This window comes from Rhinolophus ferrumequinum, chromosome 24 (genome assembly GCF_004115265.2).
Source record: "Rhinolophus ferrumequinum isolate MPI-CBG mRhiFer1 chromosome 24, mRhiFer1_v1.p, whole genome shotgun sequence".
In the NCBI taxonomy this organism is placed as follows: Eukaryota; Metazoa; Chordata; class Mammalia; order Chiroptera; family Rhinolophidae; genus Rhinolophus; species Rhinolophus ferrumequinum.
Window position 1 is genome coordinate 36,482,382 of NC_046307.1, and position 22,257 is coordinate 36,504,638.

At 45.8% G+C, this 22,257-nt stretch overlaps 1 protein-coding gene across 1 annotated transcript in view; it reads left to right on the forward strand.

Annotated features, from left to right (window-relative positions):
• The window catches only part of DOCK2 (dedicator of cytokinesis 2), a 369,901-nt gene that overhangs the window by 17,307 nt on the left and 330,337 nt on the right, over positions 1-22,257 (forward strand). Inside the window, exons 2-8 of the mRNA XM_033096340.1 lie at positions 783-866; positions 8,788-8,828; positions 9,982-10,037; positions 10,525-10,621; positions 13,717-13,865; positions 17,668-17,803; positions 18,820-18,974. Coding sequence (XP_032952231.1) covers positions 783-866; positions 8,788-8,828; positions 9,982-10,037; positions 10,525-10,621; positions 13,717-13,865; positions 17,668-17,803; positions 18,820-18,974 — 718 coding nt within the window. The remainder of the gene's footprint in view (positions 1-782; positions 867-8,787; positions 8,829-9,981; positions 10,038-10,524; positions 10,622-13,716; positions 13,866-17,667; positions 17,804-18,819; positions 18,975-22,257) is intronic.

The window sequence follows — 22,257 nt, forward strand, 5'->3', positions numbered from 1 at the left end:
AGGGGGGCCTCTATTCACAGCCCACCGCTGCTCCCCAGGAACGGGCAGTGTGCATGGGGCGGGGGGTGGGGGATGAGCAGAGCACACCCTTGCATGTAGGTACTCATGAGTCCTACCAACCATAAGAAATGGGGGTCGGTATGGCCTGGATAAGCCAAGGAGGCCTCATGGAGGAAGCAGGACTCTGTCCTGAAGGATTTCCTTTGTTGAAGGCCTAGAAACAGGCATCTTTAGCTGGAGGAACAAAGGTTGGTTAGAGCTAGGTGGCGTTTGAGTGGTGGAGAGACTGACACTTTAGGCTGTGGTCACCAGGATGGAGTAATTGGGGAGCAGCAAGTAGCCCATATGGATATTGATTTTCCTGTCACTTGCTAGCCTGATGACTTTGGCCAAATTGTTTAACCTCTCAGCATCTCCATTTCCTCATCTGTAAAATGGGATCACAGTTTATACTTCACAAGGTTGCTGTGAGAATAGAATGAGAAGATGTGCTGAGCACATGCCTGGTGTACAGTGATGGGTCAACCCATGGTAGGTGATACAAACACCCTCCTTGTCACTCAGACTGGAGTGCAGGACCTGTGCTAGGGAGACGTCAGCTTTGGTTAGTGAACAGAGGCCCTTAGGAGCCAGGCTGGGCCTGAACTGACTTCTGTGGTAGTCTGTTTAGCCCAAGTGGGCTGCACGGGCGTCAGATAAACTCAAGGCCGGGAGTGCTGGAAGGAGCAGAGCTCTCGGTATCCTGAAGTCTCACCAGGCGGCCTCTCTCTTTCATTTCACAGCCATATACAACTTCCAAGGGAACGGAGCTCTCCAGCTCTCCCTGCAGATTGGCGATGTGGTACGAATACAGGAGACCTGCGGAGGTGAGTGGCCCAGGTGACCCTCGGAGGCCAGGATGCTTGACTGATGGTGTTGGGGTGCCCCCAGTACATACCCAGCACCTTCAGCCAGCTCGCTAAACATGCAACTGGGTGTGGTCTTTGAAATGTATTTTGCTAATATTAATAATTACCATTTACCAAAAATAATACTTTGTTGTTTTAAGAATTTATGCTGAGTAGCAAAGGCCCACCTGCATGGTTTGATGGGGCTGTTTCTGCCTGTGACACCTTCTACATACACTGTTTATTGGTATCAATACCATTTTAATGGAAAATCGCATTATTGGGATTTTGAAAGGCCCAGTAAATTGCACCCCTGATTCCAGGTGGCCCGCTGTGCACAGGGTGTGGTTCGGGCACTGCACCTGGTCCGGGGAGCAGTGCTCACTCCCTTCAACAAGCGGGGAGTCCTATCTTGGGCAAAGTGGCATCTCTTTCTTCCCACAGAGGTGCCAAAAGCCAAGTGTCTGTTGGGCTGTGTCCACCCGTGGTGGTGGTGGTGGTGGTGGGATGCTTTGTAGAATTTGCACAAAGGCTAATGGCCTTGGACTCATGAGTCTGGCCACTAGAAATCAATAGGTCACCTATGTCACTGATAAAATTGATACAGGGAGCATGGCTTGGATGTAAGAGTCAAGTGAACTGCCTAATGTTTTGGCCACAGTCAGTCAGGCTCTCCCAGATGGACCAACACAGTTCTTCCCCTGCCTGGGCTGCCTTCAGTCCCACTGCGTGCAGGCCATCGAGTGCGTCCTTCCTGTGGCCGGGCAGAGCAAGGAGAAAGAAAAGTGGAGTGCGCTGAGCACCCAAGCCCCGTCCCTGCCCCCAGCTCAGCCCCCAGGAGAGGCTCCCTTCCTACCTGGATGGGAGTGAGGACCGAGCAGGAGGCAAGTGTGTGCCTGTTAAGGAGGCCCCCTCAAGGGGAAACGGAGAGCCAGAGGAAAGGAGGTTGCCTACAGAACTAGCTGTCTTTGGGTTCTTACCACAGAAGGTGGAAGGGCGGGAATGTGCTTCGTTCCTTATAACATGTTAGTTTAGTTACTCCTCACAGCAACCCAGGGGACAGCTAGCATCTCCAATGCTGGATTAGCTATGTGCTACTTCCAGGGCCGCTCTGCAGGTTGTCGCAGGGCTGCACACGTACACACGAACATACACACATACACACACAGACACACACACAGACAACACGCACACACACACAGATACACACAGACAACACACACACACACACAGATACACACACACAGATACACACACACAGACAACACGCACACACACACATACACACACACAGATACACACACAGACAACACGCACACACACAGACAATACGCACACACACAGATACACACACATACACAGACACATACAACACGCAAACACACACAGATACACACACACAGACAACACACACACACAGAGATACACACACATACACAGACACACACAGACAACATGCACACACACACAGATACACACACAGACAACACGCACACACACAGATACACACATGCAGGCATAGACACGTGCACACACACAGACAACACATACACGCACAGACAACATGCACACACAGACAACACACACACAGACAACACACACACAGACAACATGTACACACAGACAACACACACATATACAGAGATACACGCACACACACAGATACACACACAGACAACACACACACAGACAACACACACACATACAGAGATACACACACAGACAACTCGCACACACACACAGATACACAGACACAGACACACGTGCACACACACGCACACAACGGCACCCACATACACACAAACACACGAAAAGCAAACCAACAGAAAAACTTCTGAGGGGGAAGAATTTGATATTTCAAAACACCTTTGAAGGAGTCATGGGGGAAGAGAGAACTTCGCTTTAGTATTAGTTTGTTTTGAGTTGTATCTGAGGGGAAACCATGTATGTACTTACTCTTCCGGCCTCTCAAGATCGCAGTCTGGCCCTATTGAAACCTTTTTATACACAGAGTGACTGAAACTCGGAGAGTGAGGAGGTGGAGGCAGTGCTTTCCTGAAGACTCCGGCCGTGCTTCTGAACACCCTGCCCCTTCCCACAGTGCAACGCTCTCTTTTACAAATCTAGTTCTGCTTAGCAGCAGATAAGCAAACTTTGGGTGTCTACCAAGGGCAAAGAATGAAAGACAACTCTGCTCTGTGTCCCTTAAGTGCTACTGCATGCCACTTCCGAGAAACAGGCAGGTGAGGAACCTCCCTGAAGGCTCAGGGAGGAGAAATGACTCACCTAAGGTCACGTGATGAGCCAGTGTCCATTCTCTCCACGCCAGGCCTGTAAGCCACACTCTTTCCTCCACCCCATGCTTACCAAGAGGGTGAAAAAGCCTTGGGAATTAGGTTCTGTGTCTTAAATTTTGAAATTGAGACAAATATTTCCCTCTTCTTTTCATGCATTGTCCCTGGAGAAAGAGCTGGAGGGCAGTAAACTGACTACACAGGTTGCACGTGGTCAGAGCCTTCCTCTCCTTATCTTGGCCTGGAGCCTGACTGTCAGAAAGGCTACAATGGCTCACTCAAGCCACCTTTGTCTTTGGGATTATTACCCTTGCTTCTCACCTCTGTGGTACTGGTTCTTCATTTTTAATTCTATTTTATTAGTCTCAGTTTACTGTATCCTTGTAAGAAGCAGCCGCAATACCTTTCTGGAAAGAGCTGGGTATATTAACTTAGTAAGTGATTGCCAATTCATGAAGACTTTGAAAATACAATGTTCAGAATTCTGTTAGAATGATTCTACAGATCTGAGGAATTGGTATATAAATTATTAGTATTCACACCCATACACTTATATGTACACAGAGTTTTCAAACTGGAATATATGGAATCCTCAGGTTTCCCCAAGGGCCTCAGACAGCTAAGGGATCTGAGATTAGGCCTGGCCTTGTCTGCTTTGCAGATGGGGCGTTCCGCCAGTGATTCTGATTGAAAAATGGTTCCTCTGTAAACTGGGAAAAAAAAAAAGTGAAAACCACAGCGTTAGTCAAAAATTAGCCAAAATGGCACTGGGGAAAGAACTTGGGTGTGCCCATGAAACCCTCTTATAGAAACCTACTGTCTACGCAAGAAACGCCCAAACTTGTAGAGAATTTTTATAAGAGTTTATTTGAGCCAAACTGCTGACATATGCCGGGGAGAAAGTTCTCAAATGTTCCTGAGAATAACAGTTTTGCAGCTTCTTTTATACATTTGAAATTAAGGAAGATTGCATAGAGATGGGAAAAGCAACACAGAGATCAGATTACTGGATAGTTAACAAGATTATGTGCTCTCTTGAGGGTGGTTACGCTTATTTCAAAGGTGCGTTAACCTAGATGCACAGAAAAAGGCAAAGATAAACCTTTTATCAAAAAGTTATATGCCTGGGATGTGGCTAGCCACCATGACCTGCCCAGTTAGGAATTTATGATCAGTCACCCTGTGAGGTTACTTTCCATAGAACCTCTTTTTCTATCCACACTACTTGAAAAATAAAATCCAGCTAATTGAGAGAAATGAATAAAAATTTTAAAATACGGGAATTGAAAAGCTGTGACAAAAAGAAATTGTGGTGAACATTGAGTCCAAATGAATCAATTTATAAAAATTAGTATTAAAAGTCATAATATTTATGGCTACTAAAAGGAATGTTATTGGTAGGAAACTGGACAATTAAAAAAAACAACTAATAAAATTGAGAAGTGGGGAGAAGAACGGGAGACAATAGATTAACTCTGTGATGTCACTTTCATGACAGAGTTGGTCAGTATCAGTTAGAAATAAAACATCATTAAAAAAAACTATAACCACCCCATTCTTTTAATGCTTTTCGTTACTATTTTCCTTTTAGAGGAGTTTTTAGGAAATCTTTGTGTGTGAAGAATAAATACTTAATTGAAGTTTCAACATTTCCTTCAATTTCACTTGATTTTTTTTTCTTCTGTCAAATACAAGTCAGATTAAGTTTGATACATGGTATCTTTACTATATTCTGATTTTTATGAAAGCACTTAAAAATGGTATTTTATCTATGTAACTGTGTCATTTTGTGTGTAGACTGGATGGATGTTAAAGTGGTTTCCTTTTTCTGGGTAATGAGATTCCAGATGATAATTTCAGCTTTTATGTTTGTGCTTTACTGCTTAGTTTAAACTCTTTAGAACAGCACATGTCAATTTTAGACAAAAATAATATAGTCGTGATGATTTGAAGTGCATACCTCCAAATATTAGCAATGATTTATTCTAGGTGGTATGAATGTGAGTAATGGTTACTTTCTTTGTACTTTTCAAATTTTTCAGTCTCCCCACCCTCAAAAACAAACAAACAAACAAAAAGTAGAAAGAACATGGGCTTTTGTCTAAGATCACACAGATAATAAGTTGTCGATCTTGATTCAAATCCAAGCTTTGATTCCAGAACTCGTACTCTTAACCACTGATAGGTGCTGGCTTCTGTTTGAGCTTAATGTTATTCGATATGTCAATCAATCAGGAAAGTAATATACACCCAGGCACTCACCACTCAGATAAATATTAACATGTTCCCATGTTTACTTTACACATTTTTGTAAGAAAGAAGTTTAGATGCAGTTGAAACTCTGCCCCTCTCTTACTCCATTCTTGTCTTTTTGTCTATACTGTAGGTGAGACATCTTGACACTGGGGTGTTTTCTTCCCCTCCAAGGTTTTGTACCTTTACCAGACATGTTTACCTGCATAATCCTGTTCAAAAAATAGTTTTTGCAACAACCCTGTGGGGTAGGTGTTATTTCCCTCATTTTACAGACGAAAACACTGAGGCTTGGGTAGCATAACCAAAGATCACGCCTCTGGGAGCTGGCAGAGCGAGGCCTGGATCTCTGACAGTAGGTTCTTTTTTGATGTTCTGGGGTATCTTTAATCTCTGCTCCCTCTCCCCACCACCCGCGACTCCTAGGTGATTAGAGAATTTGGGTACATTTCATTTTGGTATTTGGGATGTGGAAAGGGAGGACAATTTGAGTGTAATTATCCAGAAGAACGGTAAAAAAATTTCCCTTTTCTCATCTTCCCCCAGGATGAACTTTGTTTTCTACTTTAAAAAAAGTGCTTATGCCAAGTGTAGGATTGGCATACACTTGCTATTATTTAACTATTAAATAATTAAATAATTGATATTAAATATTTAATAATTAAATATTAACCATTAAATGATATTAAATATTATTTAAATAAGGGCTATTAAAAAACCGCCATGCTACTATTTCATTTGGGAGGGTGTTGAGTCCCAGGGCAAGTTCTGGGATAGCGTAAGCGCCGTGTTACACTGAACCTGCATTTGGTCATGGTTCCCGGCGTCGTGGACTGTGCTCTGTGTGCCAGCTACTGTTATGTGCCTGGTCAGGTCTTGGCGTAAAGCTGGGTATAGCTGACAGCTGACCAGATTAGGTAGCTGACTTCAGGAGGTCAGCGAGCCAAGGGGGATGGGGATGTTAGCAAAAGTCCTGAGGACAGCCCCAAAGTGGTTCGTCGGTGGGTTATCACCATCGAGCAGGGGAAGGTGCTTGGAAGCCCTTCTCATCAAGAATCACTGCGGTTTATTTCTGAAAGCACTAGCCAGTGTGCACAGGTGTGCACACGTTACTGAGGCTCCAGGGCTAGAGCAGATAAAGTCCCTGGACTAATTAGAATGTCCTGCTGGAGCCCCCGTGACGGAGACGCAGATGTAGGCATGAGCTTGGGGCGGGACGATTGGTCCCTTGATTGATTTCCTACTTTATGGTGAATTTTGGTGGCCTTGGCCATCAAAGTGGATTCAGGTCTTTGCAACCGAGAGATTCTTATCTGTACGTATCTGTGCTCTAAGAGCATATTATCTGTCTTTGTGCTCATCTCAAGGGGGGCAGTGTGGTGGAACAGCTTTGAGGGCTGGCGTCGAAGCCACACAAACATGTGATTTGGCCCGGCACATCAGTTGACTTGAATCTCAATTTCTTCACCTATAGAGTGGGAATGATAATACCTGGCTCACAGTATTGATATGAGGACTGAATGAGAAAATGCATGTATAACACTTAGCACACAGCTTTGCATGCATTAAGCGATCAAGAAATGGGAGCTGATACTACAAACATGCTCTTTTATCTAGTTGGTGGGATGAACTGTAAATAGCGGAGCTTGTTATAGCGCAGTGTTGTAGAGTGTCATCTCTGGAGTCAGAGGCTTGGGTGTAAATCTTAGCTGTGTCACTTACTAGGTGTGTGACCATGAGCAAGTTGCTTAAGCTCTCTGTGCCTCTCTGTGTTCATTTGCAGAACTGAGGCAGCAATAATACCTCCTTTATAGGATTGCTGTGGAGATTAATTTGTAATTTTAAAAAAGCAAAACAAAAAACTTTACCAGAGTTCCTGGCACACAGCAAGCACTCAGAAAGGAGAAGCACTATTGTTAATGGTTAATTATTACCAATAGTTACGGACGGACTATTAGAAAATAGGATGCAATGCTTCATGAAGTAGCAAGTTTTCCCCCACTGGAAAGTAGCTTCATGGGGATATAGTTTTAGGGATTCAGATGTTGGGAAAATGAGAATATTAGGCAACCACCATGCTCCCCCCTCCATTAAACAGGAAGCTCAGTGTGATGACTGCTTACGTTCAAATCCGGACACTGTCACTGGCTGGGTGAACCTAGGCAAGTTTCTTAACTTCTCTGTGCCTCAGACAGGCTACTCTTCTATAAAACAGGATAAGTACGGTTTCTATCTCATATGATTCTTGCAAAGATTAAAAGGCTCCATATGTGAAAAGTGCTTTGAAGAGTACTTTATCCCAAGCCTGAGAATCTTTCTCTCCAACCTCCAATTCTTTCTTTGTTCTCTCCTTTTCTCCTTCCGCTCTCTTTCAGTCTCTCGAAATAGGAGCCACCACAGGCTGCTGTTGCTTTAGAACTTTTTAAGGACCTGACCCTCAAGCTGTCTCATGACTGTGAGGGGTGACTTTGCATTTTAAGTTGTTTGTTTGGGGGCTTGCACGTATGTCTGTTGAGAACACATTTTGTCTACAATCTGTCAGCCCGGTAATGAGCGTTTACTAATGAGGCTCCCAACAGACAGTTTGTATTTACAGAGATGACAAATGCCACCCCTCGGCTGTGCTTGAATCATTTCAAAGGCCAGCGGGCTCATTATAGTCATCAATACTTGCTACACAGAGGCTCATTTTGTCCAAGGGCTAGGTGTAATTTGGATTTCTGTTAATGGAATCATTTTTAATATTCCTGCCTGCAAAAAGAAGACTCTTCAAATTCCCATCCTTTTACCCATCCCTGAACTTGTCTGTTTTGCAAATCACAGTTTAGACACCATGTGTTGCTGTTAGAACTGGGATATCATTTGAGGATGTTTGCCAAACCCCTCAGCCTTTCTATGTCTTTAAGACAGAGGTTGAAAACATCCACATGATGTTACACAGGACCCAGGCAGGTGATGGAAATAGGTGAAGAGCTGGGGAGAGGCTGGTGCGTGGGAGGCACCTGCTCTGTCTGACGGGACCAGCTGCTCCTTACCGCCAGCTGACTGTGGCCGCCAGGGGGCGCTGGCCACCACTGCTGGACCTCCTGTTTTTACAAAAGAAGGAGGAGAGTTGCGTTTTTATGTGAAATTCTGGTATTTTTAGATGCTTTTTGGACATGTTGGCCACCAATTCAACAGATGGTTGAAGCCCAGGGGCTTCCAGACTTTGATCTATACCTGAGGTCTAAAGCAGTTTGCCACAGTCTCTTGCTAGTTAATAACAAACAAATAAATGGAACAACAACAAAAAAAAGCAGCAGCAGACTTGTAAGAATCGATGAGAGACCCGTTTCTTTGTTTTCTCTTTGCAGACTGGTATAAGGGGTACCTCCTAAAGCACAAAATGTTACAGGTAAGGTTGATTTGTTTTGATTTGGGACAATCCTGGAAATGTTTCCATGGCCTTGTCACCATGGCCCCCCTGGGCAATTGCCTGCCATGGTCACTCCTCAGCAAACTCCTCCCTCCTTGTGTCCTGTGCTTGCCCAACTGTACACCTTGGTCCACACGGGGCCTCCACTCCCTTCTTTCACTTATTCTTTGAAGCCAACCTGCAGAGCTTTCTTCTCCCTGAAACGTTTCCTGCTATTCCAGTCACATTGATTTCTCACTCGCTTGAGTCCCCAGGGAATTGTGCATTTTTTCATTGGACATTTTTCTTCTACTTCCTCCATCTAGAGCTGTTTGGGACATTCATCATTTCCTCACCTATGTATCCATCACGACAGAGAAAGGACAGGGCCAATCTCTGCCCTCGGGGAGGTCACTTGTCCCAACCTCCCATTGCACCATGGTCTCCGTGAGAGCAGGCACCTGCTTTGCCCCTTAGCTCCCCTGGTATCTAGTGCAGTGGCCGTATGTCCCCCATGGGCACCCTGGTTGAATTTATGAAGGAATTTCCACGTAATTGATACAGTTTTCTTGTTAACTGAGCCAAGCTTGTGGAGAAAGGAAATAAAAGATGCTCCTTCCTTCCTCCCTGACCTGATGGGTTGGGAGGTCCAATCCTATTTAGCTCTCTAAAGAACAATAGAACAAATCGAGGGAGAAAAAGGTCTCGGATCAAACCAGCCCACGTGCAACCCGGGATGCTGTTGCTTCAGAACTGGACCTTCCCAGCTGTTCATGGCTGAAGGGGGACTGCTTTCCTGAAATTGGGCAGGAGGGGAGAGGCAGAGCGCCTCGTGTCGCTTGGAGCGGGTCTTTCAAGTATCCCTATCTTGCGCATGTGATGAGTGTCCACAATGGGGCAGGCGAGTCCTTTGGAATCTAGGGCTACTGTGGGATGTAGGACAACTGAAGGAGAACTGGATGGGAGCTAGACCTAAAAGAGTGGATTTTGAAGGCAGCCCCTGCTCTGGTTTGTGTCTTTCAAGTTTGAGAGTTTTACCAGTCAGTGGTTTTTTGGAAAAAATCATGGAGACCCGGGGTCTGTTATTTCTGTAGGGATATGTCATTCTGTTGTATTTTATGTGATGTTATGTATGTTATCTTATTTCCAACAGGGCGTGTTTCCTAAATCCTTTATCCATCTCAAGGAAGTGACAATTGAGAAAAGAAGGTATTTGCCATTCACCACCGGACTTACCCTGCTGTGGCTTATGGCTGTCTCTGTCCTGTCTGCTTTGAAAACATGACTTGGCAGATGTGAAGGACACGGCATCTTCCTGCTGTGTTTATTTGTGTGTCTCCTTTCCCTCACTGGATGGCGGATCTAATCCAAATTGATTTGTGTTCAGATCTGATGCTGAGGGGTAGAAGTACGTTTGGAGAATCTGACTTTTCACTGGCAACTGCCTTTGAACTGTACTAATTAGATTAATCCTGAATAATGAGCTTGAAGGGTGCACCCCAGTGAAGGCGTGCATTAAAAAGGAAGTCCCCAGAATTTGCATATTGTCATTGGCGTGGCTGTCCAGGCAGTTTAGTCTCAGGAGGACAGCTAAGCCCCGCCTCAGCAGCTGTAGCTTCATGCAAATTTGCCAGCATTTTGTCATGTTAGCATCTGGGTATCAGTTTCACACCATATTCTCTTCCATCTTAAATAGAAATATTGAGAACATCATTCCTGCAGAAATTCCTCTGGCACAAGAAGTGACGACAACACTCTGGGAATGGGGCAGCATCTGGAAACAGCTCTATGTGGTGAGACTCAAAACCCCGTGCCCTGGGAGGGAGGCTTCTGGCGTCTTGGTTTGGTTTAAATTTGGAATTTAGCCTTGAGCAGGACGGGCCAAGGTGGCTCCAGTGACACAGTAGAACAAACTGTATGAAGATATCAAGGCCTAGAGAGGTTAGGTGACTTTCTCAAAGCCACACAAGGAGCTATTGACAGAGCCTTCACAAATGGGGTCTGGCGTGAGCCTTCTGCTTTTAAACTAGTACGAAAGTTGTCAGACTTGAGTATTTTTAAGAATCACCTTGAGAGCTGTTAAAAAGTACAACTTCCTTCCATGGGGCTCTGCATTTTAATAAACTCAGGGGATTTTGATTTCGGGGTCTGTTTATAACACCTTGAGAAATACTGTTCTCATACGTTAATTAACTAATGACTTTTGTCCTCAGATCTATGAGGAAGCTCTGACCCTGGAAAAACAAAGAATGGATTTTACATGTGTTTTCCCTGTATTGAAGCAAATCTAATTTTAAGTCCTCCTTTGATGCTTCTAAAGTTCCCAATGAAAGCAATTAGCTAAGAAAACCATTAAGCAGAGCGAAATGTCAACCAAGGCTCACTGCATATTTGTTACAGCACTGTGCACACCTGCTGGCATACACGCTATTTGTAGACTTACTTTTACAGTCGTAAATGTGGACTCCCACGTGGAGATTTCATAACATATGGTAATTGACACATCCAATTCCATAAATTCCCCCAGAGTTGTTAGGAAAGTTTCGCAGGGCAAACAGTCGACTTGAGGCTCAAGTGGTTAATTCCTCACCTCCTCTACCCCTTTTAGCACCTTGCGTGCACACGCAGCATGGAAGCCTGGCACTGTCCCTTGAGAAATCTTTGGACAGCAAGCCCATCGTGCTCTTCACCCTAGTAAAAAGATCTTTAAACTTCCAGTATTCCAGTGTCATCTTCATGAGTCTCATCTTGTCTACATACCACCTATGTAATAGTTATTTACTACCTAAATCGGCCCCCTTTTTAGTAAACTCAAATAATTCTCGTAAGGAACTGTACAGCAAACGGTGTCATTCCAACAACAGCAGACACCAACCAGTGCCCTCCAATTCAGTTCAGTTCCATCACCAACCACCCAGAGTTAGTGTCAGACTCAGTCCTGCAAGATTAGCCTCACCTCAGATGCCCAGTCACAAGTCCCAGTTTCCTGGGTTACACGCACTTCTGTCCAAACTCGGTACAAATTCAGGGGTTCCCATGATTCCTCCCCATCCCCCCCTCAAGTTCTGTAATTCCCTAGAACAACTCACAGAGCTCCCGAAAAAGCTATAAAATAGTAATCCAGATTTACTATGTTGTTATAAAGGATGCAAGGCAGGAACAGCCAAGCGGAAGACACACAGCAGGGCAGTGTACTGAGGTGGGGTGGGGGGCAGAGCTTCTCTGCCTTCTGGCATGCCACACTCTCAGCTTACAGAGACAGTCACCATCTAGGAAGCTCCTCAAACCTTGTTACCTAGAGTTTTAATCAAAGTTCCATTACATTGTCACAATTCACTAAATCGTTGGCCATTGGTGATTGAGCTCAAGCTCTAGCCCCTCTTCTCTCCCTAGAGGTTGGGGGCTGGGGAGGTGAGGAGAGTGGGGCTGAAAATCCCCACTCTCCAATCACACGGTTGGTTCCTCTGGTACCCAGCCCCCATCCTCAGGTTATCTGGGGGACTACCAGGATTCTTGTCATCAGCACAAACTCAGGTATGGTCAAAGGGGCTCATTATGAATAAGGAAAGACACTCCTATAACTCAGCGTGTCCCAAGGGTCTTAGGAGCTCTGTGCCAAGAACCAGGGACAAAGACCAAAAGTATATTTTATTATATCACACATGCTTTCCCAAATGGAAAGCCCAAAGTACTAGGCACAATTGAAACATTATTCAAGTAAACCCACTGCAAACAAGACAGGGTCATCAACTGCTTGCTAGAGTACCGATCACAAGCTCTGAGTCTAAAACCTTCTCTCTCTCTTTGTTAAAAAGAGAAATTAACATATGTGAGAGGGTTTAAAGACATATATTACCATGAAACTGCACCTTTCTCCTTAGAAAGATAGTGAGTGGAAGAGAATCATCACAGAGACCCATGTCATTTGATGGCGTGCCTTTGTGCCACCAAAAGCCATTTTATGCCCTACAGGTTGTACACAGGTCACACTTGGGGAAACACTGTCCGAGAAATGGGCCTTTATCACCAGAGAAATGGCCTTGGTTCCCAGCCTTCAAGGGCCCGAGCTCTGGGACCTGCATCACAGTTGTAGGGGTGGAAACATTTTCCCTTCTCCCCTTCTAGGTTCTTTGGTTGTTGGTCTTTAGTAATTAAGTTGATATATGACAGCTTAATAGGAGAAAAACAAATTTAATTTCATACCTACGGGAGCCTCAAAGATAGGAGAATCAAAAGGCAGCCAGGTAATTGAGGCTTATATAACATCCTGAGCTGAGGAAAGGAGTAGGGACCTGGGAATACCTAGGGGAGGGAGGCCATTGACAGCAAGGGCGAGGAGATGTCAGGAAAACAAAGGTTGCCCTGCTATGCAGGCAAGTTTCTTAGGTAAAAGGAGTCTCTGGTAACAGCCCTCTTCCCGGTACAGGCTCCCTTTCCAATACACGTTTAGGCAGTTGAGGGGGAGGTAAAGAGCTTTCCCTGGATCTGCTTGATTTTGATTGCCTTTAGCTCCACATAATCCTCATGCCAAAGAAACACATCTTGGGGTGGCAACAATCTGCTCCCCTTCACAGCAGATGTTCTTGGTATTCCTGCTCAAGTATCTTTTTGGACAAGACTCAGAAGTCACCCTTTCTTTAACCAAGAAGTGATCGGGATTTTAGCTTTTGCTTTTGGGAAACCCCTGTGGCCTGGATGTGGGGCGTGCGTGGGAAGTATGTCACAGACCAAGACCACCAGCCGATCCTTTTGTGGCAGGGTGGGCGGGATCCAGGAGGGACGCTCAGCCACGGCCCTGAGCACGCGCACCTGAGTCGGGCGCAGTTTGCCAAGTACACGCCCCAGCACCTTGGGCCCAGGTGACTGTGGCTTGTTTCCTGTCTGCCAGGCCAGCAAGAAGGAGCGCTTCCTCCAGGTGCAGTCCATGATGTACGACCTGATGGAGTGGCGGTCCCAGCTCCTCTCAGGAACTCTGCCCAAGGATGAGCTGAAGGAACTGAAGCAGAAAGTCACATCCAAAATCGACTACGGCAACAAGTAACCTGTCTTCCCTCTGAAAAGATGCTCTCTTCTCCTACCCACCGCTTCTTCCCCTTCTCCCCTGCCCCAGAAGCTTGGTTTCATTTTCGGATAGCGTTTGCCATTTTCTCTTTGAGAGAAGGCTATTACCAAGGCCAAGCCTGTGTGCCTTTGTTATCACCCTCCTGGGACCCAGGGCCACGCAAGCAGAGAGAAGGCTTGCTTATGCAGTGCTTGTTACTGGGCTGAGAGATTTAGGACACTCATTTAACCTACTTCCGAGGGGCCACGGAGCGCAGTCATGCTGGCTCACTTTCAGCTTAGTTGTCATTTTATTCCTGCATTTACAAAACTCTCCCTTCAATCCCAGTGTGAGACTTAATGTCCCTCCCCCATTCTAAATTATCCAAGCCACATGCCATCAACTAACTCATGCAGTTACAAAAAAACCTTTCCTCAAAAGGGAATAGCAGAAATTGGTTGGAGTTTGAATGCTATGAATTTAAGGTGAATGTGAAACAATTTTTTGAGGCAGAACAACCCACTGATAATAATAGCAGTGGTAATAATATTATAACTAACATTTAATTTGGGCTTATTATGCACTAGGCTTGATGCTAAGTGTTTTAAAGGCATTGTCTCATTTAATTCTTATAACAACTCTGTGGGGCATGCAGTTTTATTGTCCTCATTTTTTTCAGTTGAAGAAACTCTTTAAGAAGAGGTTAAGTAATTTGTTCAGAATCACATAGCTACTAAAAGGAAGAACCAGAATTTAGATCCAGGCTGTCTGGCTCGAGTTCAAGGGCCTCACCACTGTGCTATTTGGAGAGCATTTGGATAGCCTCCTCTCCCTGCCGGTTATTGAAATGCCCTCCAAACATCCTACTTCTTTGTTTATTCATCCCAACAACAAACAAGTATTGAGCACTTATGACTGACTGATTTCCTGCTAAGTGTCCAAGTGATAGAAATAAAAGATCCTGTCCACTAAGGGGCCACAGTCTAATTAGGGACTAAGCTATTGATAAGGATCATTGTAAATTTGATGGCTGAAGAAGCAAGAGTGTTCTTAATTGGACTTGGAGAATGAAGTCAAGGAAGGCTTCCTGGAGGAGATGACTCTCTGCTAAAATTTGAAAGACAAAGAAATGTTAAGTAGGCTAATAAAAAAAGAGGGCAGGAGTGCATGAGAAAGCCTGGTATGTTCAGAGGACGGCAAAGGGGTCAGAAGGGTGGAACATCCCTGAGAGGGAAGTAGAAAGATCCTATTCAAAGAGAGTAAGAAGGAAATTTCCCAGCAGCCCGGCTTTCTTGCCTTTGCCACGTGCACTAGGAAGAGGCAAGTTAATGGGCCTGACTTACAGCTGCTTCCTGTCCCCGGAGCATAGTCCTTCTGCCGGTTTCTCTGCTGGCAGCTGGCAGGCGTGTCCAAATCTGCTTATACTGCACAGTGTCCCAAAGTCCCAGGCAGAGTTTGCCATGAAGCTGCTGCCGCCACTGGTGGAGTGGCATCTGAGCACAGCCCTCACTGGGGGTGTGGGAATCGAGGGGGTTTTGCTGTTTTACAGTAATGGTGTCTGTGATCGTCAGATATTTCCTCACAGAGGCGCCTGCCAAAAAGGACCAAGGATAGAAGAAATGGTCAGCACTCAGGAAGCCTTCCCTGACCCCCCCTCACCCCCCGCTGGGGTGCAGGCCCTGAGCACTGGAACAGTAATTACCTCCTTATGGGCCTGTCTCCCCTGCTGTGCTGGGAGCTCCTTTAAGACAGAGAAGGTCTAACCTATCCCTGTGTGCCGGGAACTGGGTCTGCACAGAGGCGGTGCTCAGCGAAGTACCTGGGTGGGGACGTGGATGATGGTGATGGGAGAAAGAGGAGAGAGTCCGCTCTGAGTCACCCAGGCCGGCCCTGGGCTTTCAGTTTCAGTCATTCCTTTGGGGAAGTGAGAGACGCTCTCGGGAGACTAGGCCCTGAGATAAGAAAGGGGCCCCTGGCTTCTTGCTTGACGACTTCAGCTGAAGAGGCAGCTTAACTCAACCCTGGCCTGGTGTCTTGGGGGCTCAGAGCCCTGATAAGGGCTGGGCTGGGGGGCTTCCGGGATGTCAGGCCAGACCTGGGGACAGAGTGTCAGGGGCACAGCCTCAGGCTGTGAGAGTCAGGGAAGCAGGACGGGCCCTGCGTCTGGAAGGATTGATCAGAAGCAGCCTTTTTCTTCCCCCGCCTCGTTCACACTGTTTCTGCATTCGGACATCAGGCTTTTGTTGAACACCTGGTAGGCCCCGAGAACATTTACAAAATACAGCCTCTCTATTGAACCACAACAAAAAGCCAGAGAGCAGAACTAATATAACTTCCTGAACGCTTACATGCTATATGCCAGGTACTGTTTTAAGCACTTTCCACGTGTTCACTCAGTTAAGTCTCATGACAGTTCCCTATTCCTCATGAGGAAACTGAGGCTCACAGAGTGACTGGGTCGTTTCGCCCAAGGTGCACTGGAATTGGAACCAGATAGCCTGACTCCGGGGTCCAAGCACTTACCCACTGCATTCTACTGCCTCCCGAGGACAGTGGATTAGTGAGCACGGGAGATAAACAGGCACTTGAGTAGGAAGGCATGCTTTTCGTGAGAGGAGGAAGCATGGACGAGAGGATGGGAGGAGGCGGGGGTGGGAGGCAGGGCAGGGGGTGACACCTGCTCGGAATCTAACAAAGCTAGCAGGAATTCTTAGGTGACTAAATGCAGCGCAAGAGAGGGAGAGAGCGCCAGGTGGACGGGCAGCCACAGAACGAGCCATTTCTGAATGCCTTAAAAATTGTTTTCTTGGTGTTTTTTGCTTTGTTTTGTTTTAAATGCACCCAGTGGGGCTTCTTCCCTCACCCTTGTCTCGGGTTCACTTTATCACTTTCTTAGACAGAAGAGAGCCGTGGGGCTACCTTCTGAGGAGAAAATGTCAAAATGCTCAGTTTTCCAAAAGGAATGATCTGTTCTGTTGGGGGACAGCCTCTCCTGATGCTGGGTCCTAGGGATCCCGCCAGTCCTGCCCCTTGACTTCTAACACTCCCAAGTTTCAAGTGAGGTTGGTAAGGGCCAAGCTGTCCGGTATCCGAGGAGTGAGGGAGGAATCCTCAAATCCCACGACAGCAGCACTCGGGAGAATGTTGTATCCACACATTTTAGAACCAAATCCGCTTTGATAAATTTTGAAGCGGAAGAGCTAGAGAGATCTTGGCACTGAATTATGTCTCGGCTGTGCTCCCGGTTTTCCCAGGTCACGCGAGCCTCTGCTCAGCGGTAGTCGGTAGTCGAATGCATTTGTTCCCCTCAGCAGTGCGCGTTCGGCAGCATGGCTGTGAAACATTATGAGGCACATCTAGTGGGAAGTTAATTTCCTAATGAATGTGGCCAAATGCTGAGCCTTGGCTCCAGTCCGTTTGCATTTGGATGAGATGAGAGATAGGCCTCTGAATCCAATTCTCAAATAAGAAGTGAAAATTAGTCTCCTTCATTCGTCCTTACTGCCCTCCTTCAGTCTGGCACCTTCTCAGAGTCTCCATCAGCCCAGTTCCCCTACCTGCTTTGTATGGATAACTGAGGTCCTCCATCTCAACATCAAGCGCCAAAGCAGCTTCAGATGAAGCCCTTTGCAAACCTCCCCCTGGTCCCCCAACTCCATACTGCGGTAGAGCTGTTCTATGGGGAGTGTGTGATCCTCAGAAATCAGGTGAACTTTCTGGTAGAAACTTCTCATCAGTGTCCTGAAGGCTTCACCCTCTCTTGATGTATTTATCCTCGCCTTCTGTTTTCCTTCTCAGAATTCTGGAGCTCGATCTAATCGTCAGAGATGAAGATGGAAATATCTTGGACCCTGACAACACCAGCGTCATCAGCTTGTTCCACGCACACGAGGCAGCGACTGATAAAATCACAGAGCGTATCAAGGAAGAAATGGTGAGCTTTGTGAAATCGTCTTTGGCCAAGCAAGGCAGGCATTTAACACACCATAACCTTAACATAATAGGCTAATTAACCAGGCTGTACATTATTCAAGGGGACGTGTGTCCTATGGTCTGAGATGATCAGTAACCACACACATTTGTTGGGTTGTTTCCAGTCTAGAGCTATTAGAACAAATACTGCTATAAACATTTGCATACAAATCTTTGTGTGGACATGTTTTTATTCTTTTCGGGTAATATCTAGCAGTAGGATTGCTGGGTCATATGATAAGGGTAAGTTCAATTCTTTAAGGTACTGCCATACTACCCAAAAGGGCTGTATAATTTTGCGTTCCCATGAGCAATACATGAGAGTTCCAGCTGCTCGACATTCTCGTCAACACTTGGTGTTGTCAGTCTTCTAGTTTTAGCCATTCTAGTGGCTGTAGAGTATGATCCCATTGTTCAATCGGCAGTTCCCTGGATGACTTGTGATGTTGAGTCATAGCCATTTGTATCTTTTTTTTTTTTTTTTTTTTTGGTGAATGGGCAAATATTTTGCTCATTTTAATTGGGCTGATTTTCTTACTATTGAGTTCTAAGAATTCCTTATTTATTTTGGATACAAGTTCCTTATCAGATGTATGTTCGGCAAATACATTTTCTACCAGCCTGTGCTTGGCTTTTTCATGTTCTTAAATAGGTCTCTCAAAAAGCAAAAGTTCTTAGTTTACATGAAGTTCATTGAAGCAAGTTTTTCCTTTTCTAGTTTGTGCTTTCTATGACACTAACTTTATGAAGAAGGCAGGGTCAGTGGTAGTATTTCCCAAGGTGAGGAAATCAAGGCCAGGACAGTCCAAGTGACTTGGCTCATATTGCAGAAACTTTTGGTGGTAGAGCTGGGAATAATGCCGACATCTTCAGGCTTGAAACCTACGTGTCCTCAATATCTTGGACCATCCTTCTGTTGTCCTAAGTGGTGTGGGCTAATTTTCTCCATCTTCCTCCCTTCTTCTTTCCACCTCTCAGTCAAGAGACCAGCCAGATTATGGAATGTATTCCCGGATCTCCTCATCCCCTACCCACAGCCTCTATGTCTTTGTGAGAAACTTTGTGTGCAGAATTGGGGAAGACGCTGAGCTCTTCATGTCTCTCTATGACCCCCACAAGCAAATGGTCATAAGGTAGGTGTGGTCAGTATATATTCTGTGTGCCTCAGCTCAAGGAGGGGAAAACATCTTTGGGAATCTCCAGAGAAAGCCTTTGGCACACCTCTGGCCCCCACTGCAGTCTACTTGTGGTTCAGACCAACCTTCCTCCCCGGTGACCACTGCCTGTCCCCTCTAATGGGGTTTGGGGCCAACATGTCCTAAATTTGAGGTCCTGGTTGACCCATTAGAATAGAGCTGGAACATGATCTTCTGCTTTTATGGAGAAAGTGATGTCTTTCTAGCTTGGATGTTATGATGATTAAATGAGATAACACACAGTGCCTAGTGAATATGGTGCTTTAGAAAATAATGGCTCTCCTGGGGACATTTGTGAACTATGGAGGGGCTGTCCCTCTCAGAAGACTGAACCGAGGTCTGTACATGATCTCATTTAATCCTCATTACTCCGTTCCATCTGGGTGAGAACACGAGGCTCAAGAAAGTCCAGTGAGTTTTCCAAAGTCGCACATGTTTATAAATGGTAGAGCTGTTTTCTCCTCAGGTCCCTCTGGCTCCAAAGACAAGGTGGTTCCCACTTTAGTCTGTCACCAAAGAACTCTCCCCTAAGAGTAATGTCAAATATCCTGAGTGGTTCTCAGCAGGGTTTCAGCACTGTACGGGTGGAAAGTTATTCTTTGTAGCAAACCTACCTCCCTACTGTTAGAGAGCGGGCCCAACTCACCCGGCTAGGCCTCAGCAGACACTGTAAACAAGCGCCCCTGCTCCCTTAGAACCCACCTTGAAATGGTCTGTTATAGTCTCCTTGCTATTCCTATCACCTGCTCCCAAGGCACTTATGACAAACATCCCGAAGGCACTCATAGAACCCTGCCTGCCTCTTAGAGGACTCCTCGTGGCTGAGTTGGCAAGGGTGTCTGGCCTACTGGCCCGTCTAAATGATGGATGACCTGAACCTGCTCTGGCGAGAGAGGTAATGGATCAGGGAGACAGCAGCTCTGTTCCCTGATGTGACACTGGATGACGTGCCTGATGGGGCATGCCTGAATGACGCCCTGAGAATGCCAGAGATGCAAAGAAGCCCTCAGGAGAGTGAGGGATGAGGAAGAGGATGACAGAGGGCGCAGAAGCCAAAAAAGTAGAAAACCAAGAAAGAAGAGAGGAGGCATGATACAGGAAAGAGGCAGGGGAACGTGGGAGCCCTCACTATGTCAGTGTGACTCTGCTCTTTCCCTAGAAACCAATCTTCTCCTCTCATGCCTGCCCTAATCGGGGTTGACATACAATGAGCCAAAGACAAGTTAGGGCATCCTCAGTGACCCAGATATGGGTTGGGGAGAATTTGGCTGAGGCTGACCTTTCAGTGTTGGGATGAGTCATGGTTAGATTCCAGTGGGAGCCTGAAGAGATCTGGTTTGGGAGATTTAAGGTAAATTTTTGTAGGCCAAAAAATAGAAGCCATTCAGGCATCAGGCCAGTGGCAAAGCTAATTTCTAAAAAGAGCTTCAGGAGGAACTGGAATGGTCCCCACCCTTCCCCTGAGGAGGGTGTCGTGTGGAGGAGGTCTCACCTGCCGGTGTCAGGTGGGCCTTCCGGATTTACCACGCAGGTCTTCCTGGGCAAGGATGGATGGGGCCAGCTCAGCCCTCTAAATTGCTTTTCTTATTTATGATTCTATTTCCTCTAGAAGAAAATTGCTGGGGCCTGCTGTTTCAACCTAGCAGGGCAGTTCTCTAAGGGGCTTGCTACATGTAATGAAAGGTCCTCGGAAATACCCACATATTTCACTATGACAGTTCAGAAATAACCAATGGGAGATAATTTTTAAAAAGATTTTTGGATGGAGCCTTCCTGGTTAGTTTGCTGCAAATTTCACTAAAATTTTTAAACATTACTGAAGAAAAAAAACAAAACAAAACAAAAACAAACAAACAAAAATTTTTTATTCCTCAAATAAAACAAAAAAAACAGGTGCATTTAACTAGATTGAGTTTTAACCATTGGTTAATCCAGGGCTGTGTTCATTTGTCACCAGTTCCATTTCTTTCTTGAACTTTGCGCAGATTACTCTCCTCGATCTTCTAGGGGTGAGTTGAAAGAGAGGAACAAGACGTCAGATAGAGCAGATCTCTAAAAAGAAGGCAATTCCCTTAACTTTGCTGAATTCTCATTATGCCGTTTTGGAGTGACTTGGTTTTTGAGCTTTATTTTGCTTTCTCCTAATTCAAGATAATGAGCTCTTATTTAGCACCAACTGTATGCTCCTGGAGGGCATGGAAAACCTAATGACTTAACTCTGCAAACTGTACTAAGCTTCTCCTAAGTTAGGAAAGAGCTAGACTTCTCTAGCTTCCTGGCACAGCTGGACTGACCAGTATGAAGCATACAGGATGCTGTATGGTTGCCTGAAGATGTGAAATGATAAACGATCATATGTTAGAACCATGTGACTAACTGCCTCTCATAAACCCTTATGTGAGTTCAGTTAGCCATAGGATCAAGACAGAATCCTTGAATGACCTGCACGGCCTGACCTCTCTCTCCCCAATTTTTCTCTTACCCAAATCTGTTGGATCTGTTTCTTGATGCATAAGGTCCCATTCTGCCTCAGGGCCTTTGCACACATGTTTGCTTTGCCCCCTAAAATCTCCCTTCCCCACTCTCATTTCTTGACCGACTTTATTTACGTGTCATGTCCTTAACAAAGCCTTCCCTGGCCACGCAGCCTAGGCCAGACTCTTCTGAGATACATTCTCACAACATCCTGAACTTTTCTCTTAGAGCACCGTTGCGTACAAATAGTTATTGCAACCACATTTAAATAGTTACTTAAGTGTATCTCAGATCATGGCCGATGCCCTCTAGGTTCCATCACAATGTGGCTGGCGTTCCATTCGAGGAAACATCCCACATCTCACGGATGATTTCAAACAATTCAAATCTTTGCTTAGTCTCAAAAGGGGCGGAGGATGGGAAGGGCAAATACATTCCTAATGTCCAGCAAATTGTATTCATATCCCGTCCCCCTCACCTCGGCCCCTCAGTGCCCTCCCAGAAACACGGCAGCTCTTCAGAGATAGGCTACGGGGCCAGAAATCGCTCAGCAGATGGGGGAGGCAAAGAGGTGGTGAATACGCTTCCGTTGGTCGCCCTTGCCCCTGCTAGTCTAACCTCTGTCTCCCTGACAGGACTGTGACGTCTTGGAGGGAGAGACCACACCTGTCTCAAACACGGGTGTCCCCCGTGGCCAGCATGGAGTGGGGCACACCGTAGAGACTCGGTGAATATTTTTACCCAG